At 42.8% G+C, this 19,255-nt stretch overlaps 1 protein-coding gene across 1 annotated transcript in view; it reads right to left on the reverse strand.

The window, feature by feature from the left end:
- larp4b (La ribonucleoprotein 4B) overlaps window positions 1–19,255 on the reverse strand; it is a 53,593-nt gene that overhangs the window by 24,798 nt on the left and 9,540 nt on the right. Inside the window, exon 3 of the mRNA XM_080726476.1 lies at window positions 563–716. Coding sequence (XP_080582602.1) covers window positions 563–716 — 154 coding nt within the window. The remainder of the gene's footprint in view (window positions 1–562; window positions 717–19,255) is intronic.

The raw sequence follows: 19,255 nt of genomic DNA on the forward strand, positions 1-19,255 counted from the left end.
GAGAAAGAATTAAAGTCCCCCGCATTTAAATATTGTTGATACGCCCTTGAGCCCTGGGACTGGGAGATATGGCAGAAATATAATCCTAATTATGATCAAATCAAAAAGGACATTTCACAAGATTGAAATGTCTGCTGTAGTGTAGCATCATCTAAGGCTATGCAAAAATAAGCAGCCTCGAGTCACCGTATAAAATTCTTAAGACAAAACCGAAAATGACTGATTGGCTGAAAACCAAATACCAAAACACTTGGATGTGATTTTTGCTATTATGCGTTTTGTAACATTGCTGTCATGACTGTGATTCTGTGATAAAAAAAAAAGGAAAGATTGTATGCCTTTATTGATAGGACAGTAGATTGGCAGGAAATGGGGAGAGAGATGGGGAGTGACACGCAGCAAAGGGATCGGGACTCGAGCCCGCGACACGCTGCGGTCAGTTTTGTCTATTTCTATGTTCTAAAGTTGTCATCAAATAGACAGTGCTCCTTGTAACCTGAGGGATATTTAGCTGGTGAATTATAGCTTATGGATTGGGATGATGAGGAAGGTACCGTCTGACCTTCAGGGCCGGGGTCGGCTGAGCTTTCAGAGCCTTCCTTCCATGTGTTGAGGGCAGCGGGCGAGCTGTCAGTGTTCCCACTGCGCTCCAGGCTAAACATGTGGTTGGCCCATGCTTTCGCATTGGGGTTCAGGTCCGAAACCTTGGCGGATTCCTGGTGAAGACAAAACAAAGAGGATGTTAAGAGAAGGAGGTTATTTAAATTGGGTGTGGTGTTCTTTTTTTTAACTTTAGTATCCAGAGTACCCAACAATGGCTGTCAATGTCAACAGGTGAAATTCTAATGCATTTTAATTGTAGATATTTCAGCCCCTTAACTTATGCTCCGAGGCAAAAGCTCAATATGTTTGACTAATATTCACTTTTTCCACCACTTAACTTGTCAATGCTCTCATACAGAGTGAGGTTAAATGAGAGACACCCTTCTGTACAAGTACATTTAGCAGTAGTGAAAGCGATTCTGATTCTCCAGACATGTCTGGGGATTCATAATAGACTGAAAACGTTGATTCTGTTTCGACTGTATTATTGATTCAATAAGATGTCCAGTCACATTGGCACGTTATTTATATAACGTGAACACAATCTTTTCCATTTGCCAGCGAGCTGCCCATGTGATTAGGTACAAATTCACTCTGGCATGTTTCCCATTAAAAACCATGAAGCATCATCTGCATACTGTTCCACTCGTTTCGCAAAAGACGTCACAGGGGACACAAATCGAGGCACTGATTCATTATTTAGGCAAGAACACAAAGTGACCACTTGGTTCAGACATGCACACGGCACAAGGTCAAATTCACAAAAAGATTATACAAAATCTATCTATAAATGGTATGGTATTTCTGTGTGTGTAATGTGTATCCGTATGTTGTCTCTCTTATAACACGAGCACCATCTGACCGATCCCTACAAAACTTGGTGTATATAAGGACCAGCGGTTGGGTTTGGTTGTGGAAATTTGGTCAGACTAGCACTTGTCCAGAAGGGAAAATCCACATATCTCTGTATCTGTTTGTCTGTGAGTCCCCATCATGCTCATGTATGGAGATGGAGATCCCAGATGCCACCAATGTGACATCATAGGCTGGCCTCCAAGTACTATGATCAATGGGTACAGCACTACACCAAGTACTTTAAGTACTATGACAACGGGTAAAGTAGGAATTGCATAAGCAGAGGGGCATGTGTTCAAAAGGTATCGCCCAAGTGATAAAAAAATATGCAAATATAATCTATCTATAAATGCGACAAATCTCTGTCTGTCTGCGTGTCTGTCTGTTTGTAATCCGCGTATCTCGAGAACCGTTCGTCCCACCGGCTTCAGATTCGGCACGCGCGTTCCCCGCCGCCGCGCGGAGTGCAGTGCCGGGATCTCCTTATGCGGAGCTGATTGTTGACATTAGGCTGTTCCGGAGGAAATCGGCGCAAGCGCTGACTCATTGTGACATCACTTCATAAAAGGCTCTGAGATCACGTACACCACATGAGTCAACAAAAAATGCCATGGTTACGTATTCTGATGTTCCTATATGGGCATAAAAGGACACAGGCAAACATATGGTCAAAATGGCTCTTATGACAACAGGTATAATGGGGTTTGCATTAAAGAGTGGGGCATTCATTCCCTATTTCAAATTAGGCACGCGCGTTCCCCGCCATGGGCATAAAATGGATGCAAACAGACAGATACGGATATCTCCATATATGAGCATAAATGGACACAGGCAAACAGATGGTCAAAGATCTCCATATATGGGCATAAAATGGACGCAAAAAGACAGATACAGATATCTCCATACATGGGCATAAATGGACACAGGCAAACAGATGGTCAAAACGGGTCCTATGACAACAGGTATAATGGGGTTTGCATTAAAGGGGGAACCAGCATTGTGTCTGCAACACAGTCGGAGGCACAGACAGATACAGAGATCTCCATAATGGGCATAAAGGGACACAGACAAACAGATACAGAGATCTCCATATATGGGCATGAAATGGATGCAGACAGACAGATACAGATATCTCCATATATGACCATAAATGGACACAGGCAAACAGATGGTCAATACAGGTCCTACGGAGATCTCCATATATGGGCATAAAATGGACGCAGACAGACAGATAACTCCATGTATGGGCATAAATGGACACAGGCAAACAGATGGTCAAAGCGGGTCCTACAGAGATCTCCATATATGGACATAAAATGGACGTAGACAGATAGATATCCCCATATATGGGCATAAATGGACACACGCAAACAGATGGTCAAAACAGATCCTATGACAACAGGTATAATGGGGTTTGCATTAAAGGGCGGGGCATTCATCCCCTATATACATTGTTCCCGAGTTGGCCAGGGCGCCGACTAGACGCTCGGCCGCCCGAAATACAATGCTTGACAATAACAAATGCTATGCCAACTTAAGAGGACAGATATAGTACTGTACGTTGATTATCAAATAATTTGAGTAAATATTAAACCAAGACGGTACCTATTCTTCAGGTATCCGTTTATCCAGGAGAGTGCCTCCCCTATAATTTCACATCTTTGTAGTCGATATACATATCAAAATGTAATGTCTCTTTTTGATAACTAATCAGACAGTTTTTCATGAATATCTAATCCGTTTTCATGATCACCAGAATCAAGGGAGCAGGTGGGACTCTATTGAACACGCCACGGCAGTAAAGTGCCAGACATGGCCTGAGGTTCTAATATGAATGCATCGAGGTGCTAACGGATGTTCCGATGCTGCCAGGGAGCGATGGATATGCCCAAATGGGGACTGTAGGATGGAGACTGGACCTCATTCATTGCTTCTAAATTGAAGTTTGGCATGGGGGTTAGGCTATTCGATGTTTTTTAAAGTGTTGTTGATGACTGGAAGAGTGAGATTTAGTACTGCATCTCTGCCACTGTTGACATTCTTCTGACTATGACACTTTGTAGTTTGTTTGACTGCTCTGTTACGACTCTGATCTTATTTTTATTAGTCCTATATGTTCTTATTTGTCCGTCAGACATTAGTGTGTCTGCGCACTATGCAAATACGCCTCCCTGTGCCCATAGTACAGAGACAACCGGCTTTCCCAAAAATATGAAACATTGTCGGGGAATATTCATATTTGTGTTGATTTAATTTAAAAACTCCTACCTCAGAGCTTTCAAATATTTATACACGGATGATGATAGATACCTTTATTATCCCAAGGGGGAAAACCAGGCGCACAGGTGGCACAGGTGTTAAGGTTACAAAGTTACAGAAAAGTATGAAAAGTACAGCAACATTTAAAGAAAAAATAAGAACAATTATCAACAGCCAAGAATGGACAGCAAGGGCCAACAAGGATAGACGTGTAGTGTGAGCACTCAAGTTGGGTTCAGACCATAGTCACCATACAGTGTCTAGTGTGTGTCTGTGTGAGCACAAACAGTCTGAGTACTAGTAAAAATTGACATTTCTAAAATAATGCAGCGTATGCCCGGTTTTAGTGGTGGAAATGGCATCAATAATTGCTATTTTAGAATTGAAATGATCAACAAGGTTATTGACTGATTACCAAGAAAGTGTAGGTGTGGAAGAACACTTCCACACCCACAGATAGTACCCTCAGTCTCAACGAGAACTCTGGAATGATCAGAGAGATGAACAGTTACCACAACCTTAGAAATGTTGAGACCATTCAACTGCATTGGAGATGATTAAATCTAAATGTGCCGCTTGTTGTGGGTGGACTCCGTCACATGCTGAATCGGTTCATATTTATCGAGAACACAGCACAGTTCTTTGTCCTGGGGTTTGTTAACATGAATGATCACATCACCAACAATAAACTTCACAGTCAAAGTAAATACAGATTACAGCCAATAGTTTAGCAAAGCCCCCTCAAAAAGTCAAATTCCATTGCATTGGAGTAAACTTTAAACAAAACATCAACTGAACTTCTGGTCTAATGGACTCCGAATTCACTCATAAAATTGAACTTGGGAGTAGCTGCTTCAATAAAAACAGCTTGCGCTTAATACAAATCATTGAATAAAAGTGATTTTCCAGTCAAAGACCGGACATTTAAAGCTAGAATTAGTGTGTTAAATTATCTTAACAGTTCTTTGGGACAGATTGCCGCTAATGAGGAATTAGTTTAATGCTTCCTGTTTCCTTTCCTATTATATATCAGTACAGGAATTCGGGAAGCCACCAGCACATAAGGTCCCAGCTTGTGGCACTAGTGTTCCAAAATGTGCAAATATTATGACAAATTAACAGTTTAGGTTATATTTTTTATCTGTATCCTGGCTTTCCTCTGCTGTTAATAGCTGTGTTGTGTTAATCGAGCGTCTGGTTGCAGTGTCGTCACCTTAGCTCGACTAATCCAGAGCAACAGCACTGCTTCCCCTCCCACGGGTTCCCAGAACTCAGGTTAGTACTACCTCTTGAGGAGAACCTCATCTGAAACCAAGTCATAGCGTATGAAAACAAATCCCAAACCTGTGAAATACGCTACACAGGACATGGCATGGCACGTAGTTCTTGTAGTCATAAAGTACAAGTAAACAATGTGGCATCTTATTTTTCTCAGCAACACTGATGAGACAGAACTTCTCACATTCATGACCCACAGAATCAGTCATAAACATTGATGTCATTTCTGTCACTCACCATTCTTACTGCTTGGTAATTGGACTGAGCACTACGCAGCGAGCATCAAACAATGACATGATGCCTGATGGCAAGCCAGCTCAAATGTGGCAGCCCTGGTCTATAATAACAACAACCTCTGTTTCTGGACATACTCACAGGATCAAAGCCAATGCTGTGCCAGTCCCTCAGGCAGGTCTCACAGGCCAGCAGACTGTAGCTCAGAGCTGTGGTTAGAGCCAGGGTTTCCTCAAAGTCCTGAGGCAAACCCCGCCCGGAGCTCACAGCGGGGGGCGGAGGGACAAGGCTCCAGTGTATCCAGTCCATGTTCCACAAGGTAATGTCAAGACATTCACAGATGGATTACTCTTGCGAGTGTTCACAGCCGACTGTATCTTATGTGCTTCAACCAATAACGGCGCTTGAGTCCATGATGCGCACCGGCAAAAAAAAAACAACATCTGTGTGAGTGCACTGCACGGCACACACAAACAAACACACACTAGATGCAGTCTAACCACAACAAAGGGATGTGATAAATTCACAACATGCCCATCTTACTGTTTCTGCCTCACACATGTATAAACACATGCAAATTCAGCAAACAATCTCCTTCCATGAAAACGTAATCCATCATTTGCATGTACCTGTAGACACACGAACATCACATACATGACAATGTGTGGCCACATACAGAAAACTAACTAGCCTTTCATGCTGTGCCCTAACTCTGCTCCAATCATCAACACAGACAGACACACACATACACAAACAAGCCCTTAGCCCTATCCACACGCTAACAAGCAGCTGTTTCCAATGTACCGAGTCCCAGCAGATTGTGTGCGCTTCAAGCCGTACCCCGTCTCATTCTAATCTACACCTCCACCCCCGTCACCAAAAACACTTTCTCCAGGTCCTGGATGTCACCGGTAGCTCCAGGCTACTGTGTGGAGTCAGGCGGTCGCTCCACTCCGTCTCGCGCCTGTCACACTCACTCTGGTCGCCAGGCGAGATGTAGGGGACAGGTCGCTGTGCAGCCGAGTCTACAAATCAGAGATGATTTTTTTTACGGCTGGGGGGGGACCGGGGGGCACTGACGTGGCACAAGACCATTGGCTGTCACGCTGGGAGGAAGTCTCACTGCTTTGTTTAGCACCGTTGGCCGTCTGATGAGTCATTCAAGTTTGGTGAATTCAGCCTTCCTTTTCAAGCATCGATTTCAATGGGAACGTTGTACTGGCAGGCGGCATGTTAAATTTGCGAGGCAAGGATCTTTTGAGCGGTCCGATGGAGAGAGGAGAAGGAGGGGCAGAACAGATGAAAAAGAGAGACAAATGGAAAAGACAGGCAGGCAGAGAGAGGGAGAAAGGGAGAGTGAAAGACAAGAGGCATGCAGACAAAGAGAGAGAGAAGGCAAGAGAGGGAGATATTTAAAGAAACAATGACAAAGTGTCAGACAGAAACAGACATACAGAGAGAGAGAGAGACAGCCACACACTTCAGACCTCTAGCTGCTGTGTTCAGCACATACACACGCAGTTCTCCTCTGAGTCATTCTCTGGTGAAGCACAAGGCTCCATCAACACTTCAGTGACAACACCTGCGCTCTGCTGTAAATGTGTGCGTGTGCGGCGCGCGCGCATGTGTAAAAAAATAAATAAAGGAACAAACAAAGGCAGAGAAGAGAGAAATCGAAACAGGGAAAAAATAAAGAGGGAATGTGTGAAGGTGAGGACGATAGAAGAAGCCTGATACATTAAGAGGAGATGAGGAGAGGGGATGAGGAGACAGGCTTCTCCTGCCCGTTCCCTGACTCATATTTCACCAGAGCTGCGCCATCAGCTCAAGCCACACAAACCCAGGACAAACACCTAGACACAAACAGCGGTACACAGTGACTTGCGCACTACATACTAAATATGCTAATAAGCTGACAAACGCACAAGTCGCTTCACCGAGACGCAACCTTATCACACACACCAAGGCCAAATCACATAAACGCACAGTAACCCAGCCATGATGTATGTGTATTGCGTATGTATGTACACATAAAGGACCAGCAGTCCAGCCGTGTTCTAACACCCAATCATTCGCTTGCGTCCGACCTGGCTGCCATGGAAACCGTAGCTGACATTAAGGGGATGCACGGCATCGCACACAGAGGTTTACTTGACATTTCAGAACCCCCTCCCCATCCACCAGGGAGGAAGCACAACATTCATACGTTCCCTGGGTCTGTGATGGAGAGATTGGTAATTTGGGAGCAGACGAGAGAATGTGATTCATCACAGAAACGTTACGATGTGTCACAAGGAGGAGGACAGACAGTGTGTGGCCCCCTGTCTCTCTGTCTGAGAGACGACCCTGGGAAGGGGAGGCAGACAGGAGGATGGACAAGTGGCGACAGAGATAGAAACAGAGAGAAAGAGTGAGAGAAGGGGGTGGAAATGGGCAGAAGGAGTCAGGCTGTATCCTTGTGACAGGCAGGAGAGGACAGCATGGGTAGACGGACGGTGGGGTAGAGAATGACAGAAAGACACAAAGTGAGTGTTGGGGAGAGGCTAGAGGCTGGAGAGGGAGAAGAGAGGTACAAAGAGATGACCGAAGAGCAAAGAATATTGGACAAAGACAAGAGACCTAAGGGTCAGAGAGAAAGACAGATGGAGTCTTGTTCAGAACCCACGACCCCAATTAACTATTAATTAAATATTTCAAAAACAATGTGAAAGAAAATGCATGGAGGCACTTCCTTGGCCTGTTGGCAACATGCACAAGTAATGTGGTGCTGAATCTGCTGATCAAACCAGTGGTTTGTACGATTAGCCTCAGGCTTGGACAAACAAGAAAGTTGACCATGATGTAAAAACATGGGCATTAGAGGGCTCCTCCATCCATCTCTGTGCGATAGGACTTTAAATATATATCACGAATATTTCAAACTTTTGCCTCGATTGTAATTCATGAACAATTAGATTTTTTTATACTGAAAATAGCTAATGAATCTACAAGCTAACTGCATTGCGATGCAACACCCCTGATCTTGTAGATTTTCACTACAGTATCTTCATACGCCACCATTGTACAACAAGTATAATAAAGTGTCAAGTGGTTAATAAATGTAGTAGATTATAAAAAGTCCTTTTTGGTTTTAATCGCATCCTCTAGTCTTCACAATATCATTTTAGATATACTGTATTTATGCTTAATTACCCAGAACTCTATTGATCTGTTCATCTGCCCATCCTCCGTCCACTCATCTGTCTGTTCACTCCTTTCCTCCCTTTCGGTCCATTATTGTGTATGGCCTCTCAACTGTCCATCTCTGCACACTTCTGGCCGCAGGCTGCTCTGACGTCATCAAGGGACGAAAGAGCTCAAATCAAATACTAATGTATTGTTTTATTTGTTTTCTCCTTCACTTTCACACGTTTCAAGAGGTGGCAGCATGATTAATTTAGAAATGTGCTTTGCAGATATTTATTTAAATTTCCAAAACATTGATCTGAAAGAAATTTCAGCCAAGCTAAAACACTGGCAGCTAATAATATGGAGGATGTGTTTTACTGTAGTATTCCACAAGAGGGCACAATCAGATGACAAACACTTACTTACACATTACTTTGAGCTTGTTTTCAATGTAAAGTCCAAAAACCAAAGTGTGCACTAAAGATCCCAAGTTTAGTAGCGACATTTCAAGTGTGACGATCATTAACCTTGCTTGGCTTGTTGGAAACACCTTCCACTTCCTGCTCATAAAAATGTTGCCCCAATTGTCAACTGTTGTCTCCTCCGCAAATATTAGAAAATAGCCACTGGTTCATAACAGCACAAACATAGTTGCTGTCGGGCAGAAACCTTGTATCTCCATATAGTTGGACTTTTTATGTTTACATTTGCCTAATTATTGCTGTATTTTCAACATGTAGTATGGAAATTTAAGATTATTTACAATTAAGGCATGCCATAATGTACTGAAATGACACTCCATATGGCATTTCCTTTTTGTCTTTTCACCAAAAGATGTCACACCATAACATGTGTACCAAAAGTATAATGCCAGGTTTTAACAGTATAAACATAACACTATAGTGTGTGTATGTGAACACCTGCAAGAGGCAGACTGATCACAAACATTACAACCACCTCCCTACAGACCTACACCAGTGAAAGGAAGCTAGGACAAGACACTTTGGTCTCTTAAAAACTCTCTTTCCTGTACCAGCCGTCACTTATAAGATTTCACACATGGCTAAAAATAGGTTGTGTATTAAAACCCATTCAGGCCTAGAATTATTGAATGCTTTAACCAGTGAAAAATAGCAGATTTACAAGCTCACAGCGCGCGCTGCGAGCTTGTAGATCTGCTATTTTTGAAAAAGTTGTGAAAAGGTGTGCAAATCTTTGAATATATGTATTTTTAAAGCAAACATTTGTCACTCAAATTTTGCTTCTGGGGGTGGTCCCTGGAACTAGATATTTTGAGATGGGGTCTGTGGCCAAATACATATCATTTTGGGGGTCCTTCACATGAAACGGTTTGAGAACCACTGACATAGTAGTCTCTCAAGTTAACTGAAAAGGACCTTTTCTTTGACGATGGCTGGCCAGATTGCTGACATAGAAACATACTAGGTTTTTCAAAAAACTTTAGGAGGATTCAAAAGACACTTATAGAATCGGGTCAAAATTCTAATTTTCACGACTTTTCTAAAATAGCAGATCTACAAGCTTGCAGCGCGGCACTCGGTGCCGCGCTGTGAGCTTGTATATCTGCTATTTTTCAATAGTTAAAGCATAAAATAATGATACACAATAATGTGTACCCGTTCTGAATGGGTTTAATGTGTGATCCATCCGTAGACATATGTGGCAGGCATATGGTGTAGTGCAGGGTGGTGAGCAACAGAATACAGGATGAGGAGAAACAGGTCGCGCTAGCTCTGGGTTATCATGGCAGGCGTATGCTTCAAGCTGTAAGCCATTAGGATGTAGTAGAGTTTGTCTGGCATTCCAGAACATGACCTGAAAAGGTCACCTTATGTTTAGTCTCTGGGCAAATGTGGCACGTTTGAGGAAACAAGTTTTGTTAATCTACACTAAAGGTCTCTGCATCAACCTCACGTTTACGTCAATCACATTTGCACACTGCTGCCCGTTTTGTATTTATTTTCGGATCAGGGTAGATTTATTTCAGATTTTCGCAACTGTCGTTACTGGGTCCCTTGCTCTCTCTCCTCTTTCTCCTTTGCCTCAAAAACATTTTTGGGGGATTGTGCAACCAGCTTAAAACCAAGCCAAGTATCTGAAAAACAAGAGTATAATAAACACAAACTACTAATTTATACTAGAGAGGGAGCTAAACCTACATTAACCTTTGAAGTGCCTCTCCGCCAGGCCCGAGGAACCAAAAGAGTTAATAAGCTTTAATAAAAAATAATAAAAAAACACAGACCCATTATGGAGACGGACCTATTAACCAGAAGCCGAAACCGGAAGCAGGATGGTCCAGCCCCTATCCAGCCGTTAGCTTTCTGTGTGTACAAAACGGCTTACAAAAAGACAACCGCTGGACGAAGCTGATGGAATACCCCGCACACACGATGCATAGTCCGTGTCCGATCGCGCACGATGGAAACTCTAGCACCCGCGTTAAAAGGTAAGAGAAGCCAGGCAGTGAAAGACATAGCGAAATGTTGGGGTTGCTCGGCTGGTAGAGTAAATGAGTTAACTGAGGTCCACTTAATATTTAGTCTTAAGCTTATACTTTGAATATATGACTGATGTCAAATCAATCTGTCCTCCAAACTCAGCCTATTAGCTATGAAACACTGAGCATTTCACTAGCACACAGGCCTGCTTAGAACTTAGACCCATTGCCTCAGGAACAGACCAACTGAACACGCGCCCCACAATCTCCTCTCCAATCTTGTCCATGTGAACGACACTGGGGGGAAAAAGGGCATCAGGCGGGCTCTTTCCACTTCCTAATGTCGGAGCTGTGAGGGAAATTATTTTCCCCCTCTTCTCGCTGCTCCTATAATACCACATTATGTCCTACTGGAAGGAGTGCAGTGCACACAGCACCTCTAAAGAGCAAGACTCTGTTTGGCCTTCATAGTCCACACATGCCGTAATCAGTTTTTTTAAAGGCTACTTTTGCTTTCTGACTCTTCCTTCTACTCTCACCAAGTTACTATGAGTAAGTAAGCACAAATATACTTTTTTGTGTTTATTATTCAAGCCTGCACTAGAGCCATAACCAAATACATACAACGCAAATTCAAATGCTCCCTAAGCCCTGCTACCTAAAACTAGAATTGAATATTTCAATAATAACATTTTGTTGCTTGTTGTTTTCTTAATGTGTTAAGCCGCAGGGGGTCCGGGGGGGTAATCTGCCTAAAATGTATGGCACAAAATGACAATGATTGTGCCTAGTGTTCACCCACCAAATGTCAGCTAACCCCTGGATATGCACAAATGATATGTATTTGGTCCACGGAGCGGCTCCATGGCCTGCCCATCCCAAAATATTTTGTTCCAGGGACCCCCAGAAGTAAATATTTGAGTTAACAAGACTGACCTATGACTGTCTTGATCCAAGGCTAAACAAGCGAAGCTTAAACCAGCGCCCTCCAAGTTACACCACTTTTTATGTCAAGGACCCCTAAATTGACACTTATTAGCCAATGGACCACCATGAATCACTGCTGAATCACCATGCCCATGTTAGTTAAAAAAAAAAAAAAAATCTCATGAGGCCCCCAGCCTGTGTGGGGCCCCAGGCGGCTGCCTATTTTGCCTGTATGGGCTGCACGGCCCTGAAACTAAGACTAGCCTACCTCCTTTATTTATTATGCACCCAAATACCCTTCATGAATTATTTTATTTCATGATGGCCCTACACTGTATCTTTTTTGCAATTATTCTTGAGTTAAATTGTCCCATTAGAAATCTAATCCACATGACTGGCATAGCACAAATAATAGAACAGAGAGAGGGGAAGAGAAGGGGAGACTTGTGGATATAATTATGCTCAGCTGCAGTTATTTTGTTACTAGTGACAAGAGGAAAACCTAAACATGCATTGCGTTCTACCTTTTCTTTGCTGACATCATTCCTGAAAATTGTGGGGCCCCCCTGCGAGGAGGGGAGTGGGGGCCCTTTTGCAAATGATGACGGAGTTATATCTGTTCAATGTTATATGAGTCATACATAAAGGTTTCCTATGTAAATAAGCTGAAAAGCTTACTAGGATCTCCTTTTAGTTGACCTTGTACCAGTGAACTGTACTGTCATGAAACTGTACCCTTTCCTATGCAAACTTCTAATAAAGTCTTCAATCAATCAATCTCTCTGGAAGAAGTTGCACATGAACTCTGCTGGCGGACTGAGGCGCTCCAACACGACCACTAGCTAAATGCTGGGTGCAGTAAATGTATATTCCTTTCTTGGTAAGGGAAAGCTAAAGGAGTGCTCATTAACTACATTCCACACAGCTGTGTGGAGACTGGGCCAGCAGGTGGGGGAGGGGGAGAGAGAATTAGACTGGAGCAGTAGGGAGCATTTGGGTGTGTGCTGTGTGGGGGCCCCCTCTGCATTGCGGGGGTTGCGTGCCCCTCCCCTACGCCACTGCACACAGTGCTGCAAAGTGCATGATAATACTCGTCAATTCTGCGCTTCTTTATTAACTAATTTACTTTGCTCCATTGTTGGCTAAATGACGTTTCGTTTCGGCTTTTTTTGGGCAAATCTGAGCTGCAGTTCATCTGCAGTTCACATACTTTCGCCGTGGTTTCATCCACAATAAGCGTGGGAGGACGGAGGAGTGACGGTGGACCGGAGCGTTCAGTGTAAGCGATGACTGCCGAGCTCTATAAATGAAATGCACACACGTGTGTGTCTGTGAGCTTGTGTATCTGCTATTTTTCTATACCAATGAAACGGGAGATTAGCAGAGATATGTAAATGTAACCATTAAAGCAATAACACCACTCTGAAAACCGGACAATTAGGTGTCCGGCCAGAGGCTGAGCTGGGCAGAGGACAGCAGGGTCGGAAAAAAAACAGATCGCCCTGTGGGCGCTCAGGCACGACTGCTCTATATTTGATCAACATAAGGGGTTTAGTGGTGCTCAGGCAAGGGATGGGTATCGTTTGGATTTTTACGATTCCGGTTCCGGTTCTGCTTATCGGTTCCGGTTCCTAGCGGTTCCTATTTCGGTTCCAAAATGGTTAAAAATATATATTTTTAGCTGAAACTGAATAGAGATTTTTTTTTTTTTAATATATACACACACATTATTTTTAAACATTCTTTATTTATTTATTTATTGGGTAATAAAAGGTAATATGTCTCCAGTTGCATAATTGCACATTTATGGCCTAATTGTGTTATTATTATTACTATAATAGGCCTGCCAATGTTTGGGGAGAATTCACTTTCAGTTTCATTTTAGCAACACACACACACACACACACACACACACACACACACACACACACACACACACACACACACACACACACACACACACACACACACACACACACACACACACACACACACACAGTATCTTGCTGTGAACTCTAGAAGTGGCCTGAACTCTAGAGGTGAGTGGCCCGAAGGACCGCCGAACTTCAACACAGAGACGCTCCAGCATTATGCTTCGACGCATCGCGGTGCTTGGATTGTGCAATTTGTGCTGTTTGTGCTGTCTTTTTTTTTTTGCGCATCACATCTAGGAACCGATAGGCAGTACCGACATTACATATATTTTTTGGGTACCCAGGAACTGTCATGTGTAAGGTGTCCAGTGTAGTCTGGGCTGACAGTCTTTCAGCAAAAACTGTACTGGGACAAAAGATTTGACAGTAGGCTAACAATTAATTGCCTATGAAATCAAGTCAATACTTTTGTACTTTTACTGACGTAGCCTATATGTTGAATTGAGGACTTTTGCGTGGTGTGGGGGTGGGGGCTGTATAGGCAAATTCGCGAGGTTGTTGTATAGACTGATTGATTGATTGAAGAGTTTAGCACTGTTTGCAATAGAAGACGCAGTTACAATACACAACATTGGCACACACACACGTCACAGTCCCATTCCGCGACCCACCCGTGGGTCGAGACCCAGTACTTGGGAAACAACAATGCTTAAAACATCATACACACGCAGTTTTTATAGACGCTGTCTGTATCTGTCGCTCTCTCTAACGCACACTCACTCACTCTCTCACACACACACACACACACACACACAGTGCGACGCGAGCGAAAAGCGGTTGTCCGTGGTGTAACCATAGGGGTGTAACTTATTATCTACTATCTACTACTTATTATAACTCTATGGGTGTAACACGTTGAAAAATTAAAAATATCCGAGCACATCGGTGCTTAATAATAAGTGAACTTTCCGACGGCGAAGTCCTTCTGATGGATTTTTCTTGGCTGTCAATGTCTCTATAGTCCAAAAAATCGCTCTGAACGTGAGTAAAACGACAGTGTACTGTGTACGCTATATTATAGAACCGTAGAGGAGAAAGGAAGACCACTCCCCCTATGAAACCAAGGCACAAAAGAGGGAGGTCTGGTGGGCTGTGGCGCTCGATTCCACATATTTGCTATAGCGAGGGCACTGCATAGAAGGAGAAAGCCTCGTGCCGCCCGCCCATCCACCTTCTGACACATTTATCGCCTTTCCCAAACCAAAGAAGGGGGGCGAAAAAGCGACTAGCAATGCCCACGGAAGGAGGAGCAGTTGATTCCACATGATCTACACGCTGAGCGGGGCGGCGCCCACTGACTTCAATAGAATACGTGGAGCCAGCCGAGAGAACCGCCCGCGTTTATCATCAAGGGACATTTATCCACTTTCCATTCTGACGTCACTGCCAAAGTGACTTCCAGGGGCTAGGTAAAGACATTTTGCTATCACAAAATGTAAATATACTAAAAACACAGATTTTCTCACACTCACACACACACACACACACACACACACACACACACACACACACACACACACACACACACACACACACACACACACACACACACACACACACACACACACACACACACACACACACACACACACACACACACACACACACACACACACACACAGGAGTTGGCTTGGTGCAGGCGATAGCACGACCACCACATATAGGCCTCTCTCAAGCGCCTTGGCAATGGGTTTCATGTGCTGCTGTCAATCAAAAGTCTGCAGTGCTCTGCAGAGCGGCCAAGCGTCAAACAAGCTCCGTCCAGTGTTACCAAGTATGCTTATTAGAAGCGACTTTGGGCTTAAATATCTGTAAAATCGCTTGATTAGATTTTTGGGTTAGTTTCCAAAGTGTTGTAGATTATTTGGGCCTCCTTCCCGATGTTTGAATCAGTGGTTCTCAAACATTTTCATGTCAAGGACCACCAAATTAATATGCATTTGGCCGCAGACCCCCCATTTGAATTTTCAGAATTTTGTGCAAAGGGAGGGACACCCATTCATGATTTGTTTTGTTAAAATGTTTTTCCAAGATCTTATGAAAATGCCGGATCTACAAGCTCACAATGCCGTGCAATGTGATGCCTTGTCTAATAATAATCTAACTGCACATACTGAATACGGTAAGAACCTATGAGATGGATGCAACTGAAAGATGGACCGAGTTTAGAAGATATGATTCCTGTAACAAACACCTACCCATTTTTGCATTACTGAAAGTGGTCACAAAACCGTTTACAATCTCATATGCCACAACAATGTCCTACCATTCCATCCTGCTGATATCACTGCATTTGGCTTTATTATCGAAATAAGAGCAGTATCAAAGTCTTCTAGGATTAGCCTACTTCTCCTTTCACTCTGAAGTTCAGATCAAATGAATACCTGTCATCTTAAACAGAACGGACACCTTTGGCAAGGAAGTTCCACACCTACTTTCCATCTTCTCTCATATGCGCCGAATTCAAAAACCTTTTGTATTGTGTAGAAAAGACAATTTGGAGTGATTAACAATGTTCGTCAATATCGTGTATTTTGTACAGCAGATTTACTCTCGGTGCGGTCTGCAGTCTGCAATGCAGCCCAGAGTGCTACACCGCTGAACAGTGACGGTGGGACGGATCCTCAGACTAGAGCAGTGTTCTCATGGTTTTCAAGTTGCCAACTAGGTTGTGAAAAGTTTATAAAAAGTGCCCTCGTCATTTCCCCCTTTTCAACACAGCTCTTATAGTCCCTGACAACCGTCACATCTGTTTGCTATGTTACTGCTAGCAAGGTAGCTGCCAGCTTTGTCAGTACAATGACAATGCACGAAAATTGAAAGGTAAACATCAGAGCATGTTGGTGGATTGAGTCTGTTGAGAGCTTATTTCATGATATGCAAACCACATGGGCTGAGTGGAAGCTTATATGTGAGCATCCCTTCTGATTATAAACGCTGTGTTATTAGTAGGAATGTAAAATTGTTATCCTAATGTATACTGCATAATACAACTGTTAAAGGTTGCCATAAAGAACAGATCTGTTATTTTTGGCATCAGACAGTACACCACCATGCGGTAGATTAGAAATTAAAGGACGACTTCACCCATTTTCACCCTATATATTGGTCCTCACTAATGCTCATGAATGATAAATACTCACTCTGTCTCTCTCAGAGGAGGGCTGTGGACACCTCAGAAACCCGCCTACCTTTGATGCCTTCATAGACATTTTTTTTTCTCCAATCAAGAATTCAAATGTTTTATTTAGATTTGTATTAACGCGAGAACAGTGGCTTCCATTACAGCATGCCAACTTTCCCCATCGATTATGTCACTGGTAGGCAGGTTTCTGAACTGTCCAGTCCCTCTCTGAGACGCAAACCGAGTAGACACTAGACAGAAAGTTTACCATATTATAATGATCATTAGTGAGGACCAATTATATGAAGATAGGTTGAAAATGTGTGAAGTTGTCTTTAAGCATGTCTGTATATCATTACATGCATTCATTCACATCAAACTGTTTTGTTCAGCATAGAACACAGAATAGAACATTCAATGCTAAATAGGTTCCAGCTAGGGGTGGGCGATATTGGATAAAAGCATTATCACGATATGCTTCATGCAGTATCACGATACACGATATTATCACGATACTGTTTTATGCGAGTTTTTAGGTTTATTATGATTATTAGACCCACACAGATATTCTATAGATAATCTATTCATTTGTATGCTGCAGATAGAAAGATAGATAGCCTAATCTATGATTTTTTTTAATGATAACATTCAGATTTTTGATTAAACAATTATAATTTTTTACCTCAAAATATTTACTAGTTGGTGTGATGATGGTTCAGGTCATTCAAATGGGTCCCAGAAATGTTTTATGGGTTCCCTTAAAATGTTTTTGAGTGTTGTGAGCTTGTAGATCGGCTATTTTCAAAACAATTTGGCTAAATCATTTCGGGACCTCTCTGGGGGTCTCGACCCACAGGTTGACAACAACCCATGCCTTACCATTGAAACTTGAGGGAAAACAAATTACCTTATGACCAACCAAAGTCAGGAGTTTTGTTATGATACAAGCTTTCTTTTTAGAGAATTACTCACTCATTATCATCCTAGCTTTTCTACTAACAATAATGGCATGGTTTTTATAACTAAGCCAATTATGTAATAGACGCAAAATAGACGCGACGATTTCACCGCGATTCGCGACGACACACGCATGCATCAATGGTGAAAACATAAGCACTTTACAAATAGCAGCAAATAGCTACTTGTTTATAGTTAATAAAAACAGAAGCATGGATTTACAAGGTGATCTAAATCATCTCATCAATACTGCCAGAACACACAGCTATGGATGAGACTCCAGCACAGTTCAGCTTTGCAAGCAGTGAGATGGCTGATAGCGATAGCAGGACGGAAAGTAGTTTGCGTCCTGTTAGTTTAATGCATCCATTATGAAAAATATGCTTCAAAGAATGCAGGCCAAGCTGCATCACTGCTTTAAGTCCCGTGAAAGTGAAACTAAATCGTGGACCACTGTGCCGTTTCTCTGAGAAAGCCTGGTGGGCGAGGTTAACTGTGCCGTGCTCCCTCCTGCACACAATCACAACTCAGTCAGTGCTGTAGACACTCTGTAGCCTGTCTGCGTGCTGCACGGGGGAGGGGCCGTGAAAGCAGGGGACAGATCCTCAAACTATATGCCACGTTGAGCCGCGACACGTTATAGCTTGTAGATCTGTTCTTTTTGGCGAATTACACCACCGTACTATAGAAGTATAAATTAAGCAATAGAGCTGCGACTCATGGAACGTGCACTCGCTGTATATCCAGAGCCTTTTCTAAATGACTGTTTGTAATTGTATCACGAGAGAAACGATATTCTGAAATGGCCTATCGTGGCAAAGCTGTATCGCCGAGACGATAATTATCGCCATATCGCCCACCCCTAGTTCCAGCTCATTTTCATATAGGTAGTTTTACAAATGGCTGAAAATGGAAAAGGTAATTAATGTGCGGTAATGTACTTAACCAAGAGACTGTGCCATCTGGTACAGTCATCTGTAATATCTGCGCAGACTGTAACTTACAGGACTCGAATAGAAAAATACACCTGACCTGGTCAAAATACACACTTTGACATGGCTGAAAGTGATGAAACTCTGACACCTGTGACAAGCAAGTTCCACATTTACTAGTGAAATTAAATTTTATGTGTTCAGCAGTAGGTCTCAGATTCAACTCCAGACCTGAGGAGCCAGACTATTGCTAGTTTTCCATTTGAACATTTACTGATCTGAATTGTACCTGGTGATCAGGTTTAAATTAGTCCCCGACAAGACAGCTGGAATGATAACTAACAGTACTCAGAGTTGAGAACCATTACTTTTACAGCTGCCTGTCATGTTGCCTTCAAAAGTAAATTGAATAAGAGTGCAGTTACTACGTTAAGTGACAGTATATTAATTACGCTTAAATGAGGGTGAAGGTTCAATTTAATTCAGTGCTAAATTTGAAAGCCAACTGTCAACTCACAGGCAC

This window comes from Nannobrachium achirus (assembly GCF_963921795.1).
Source record: "Nannobrachium achirus genome assembly, chromosome: 5".
NCBI lineage: Eukaryota > Metazoa > Chordata > Actinopteri > Myctophiformes > Myctophidae > Nannobrachium > Nannobrachium achirus.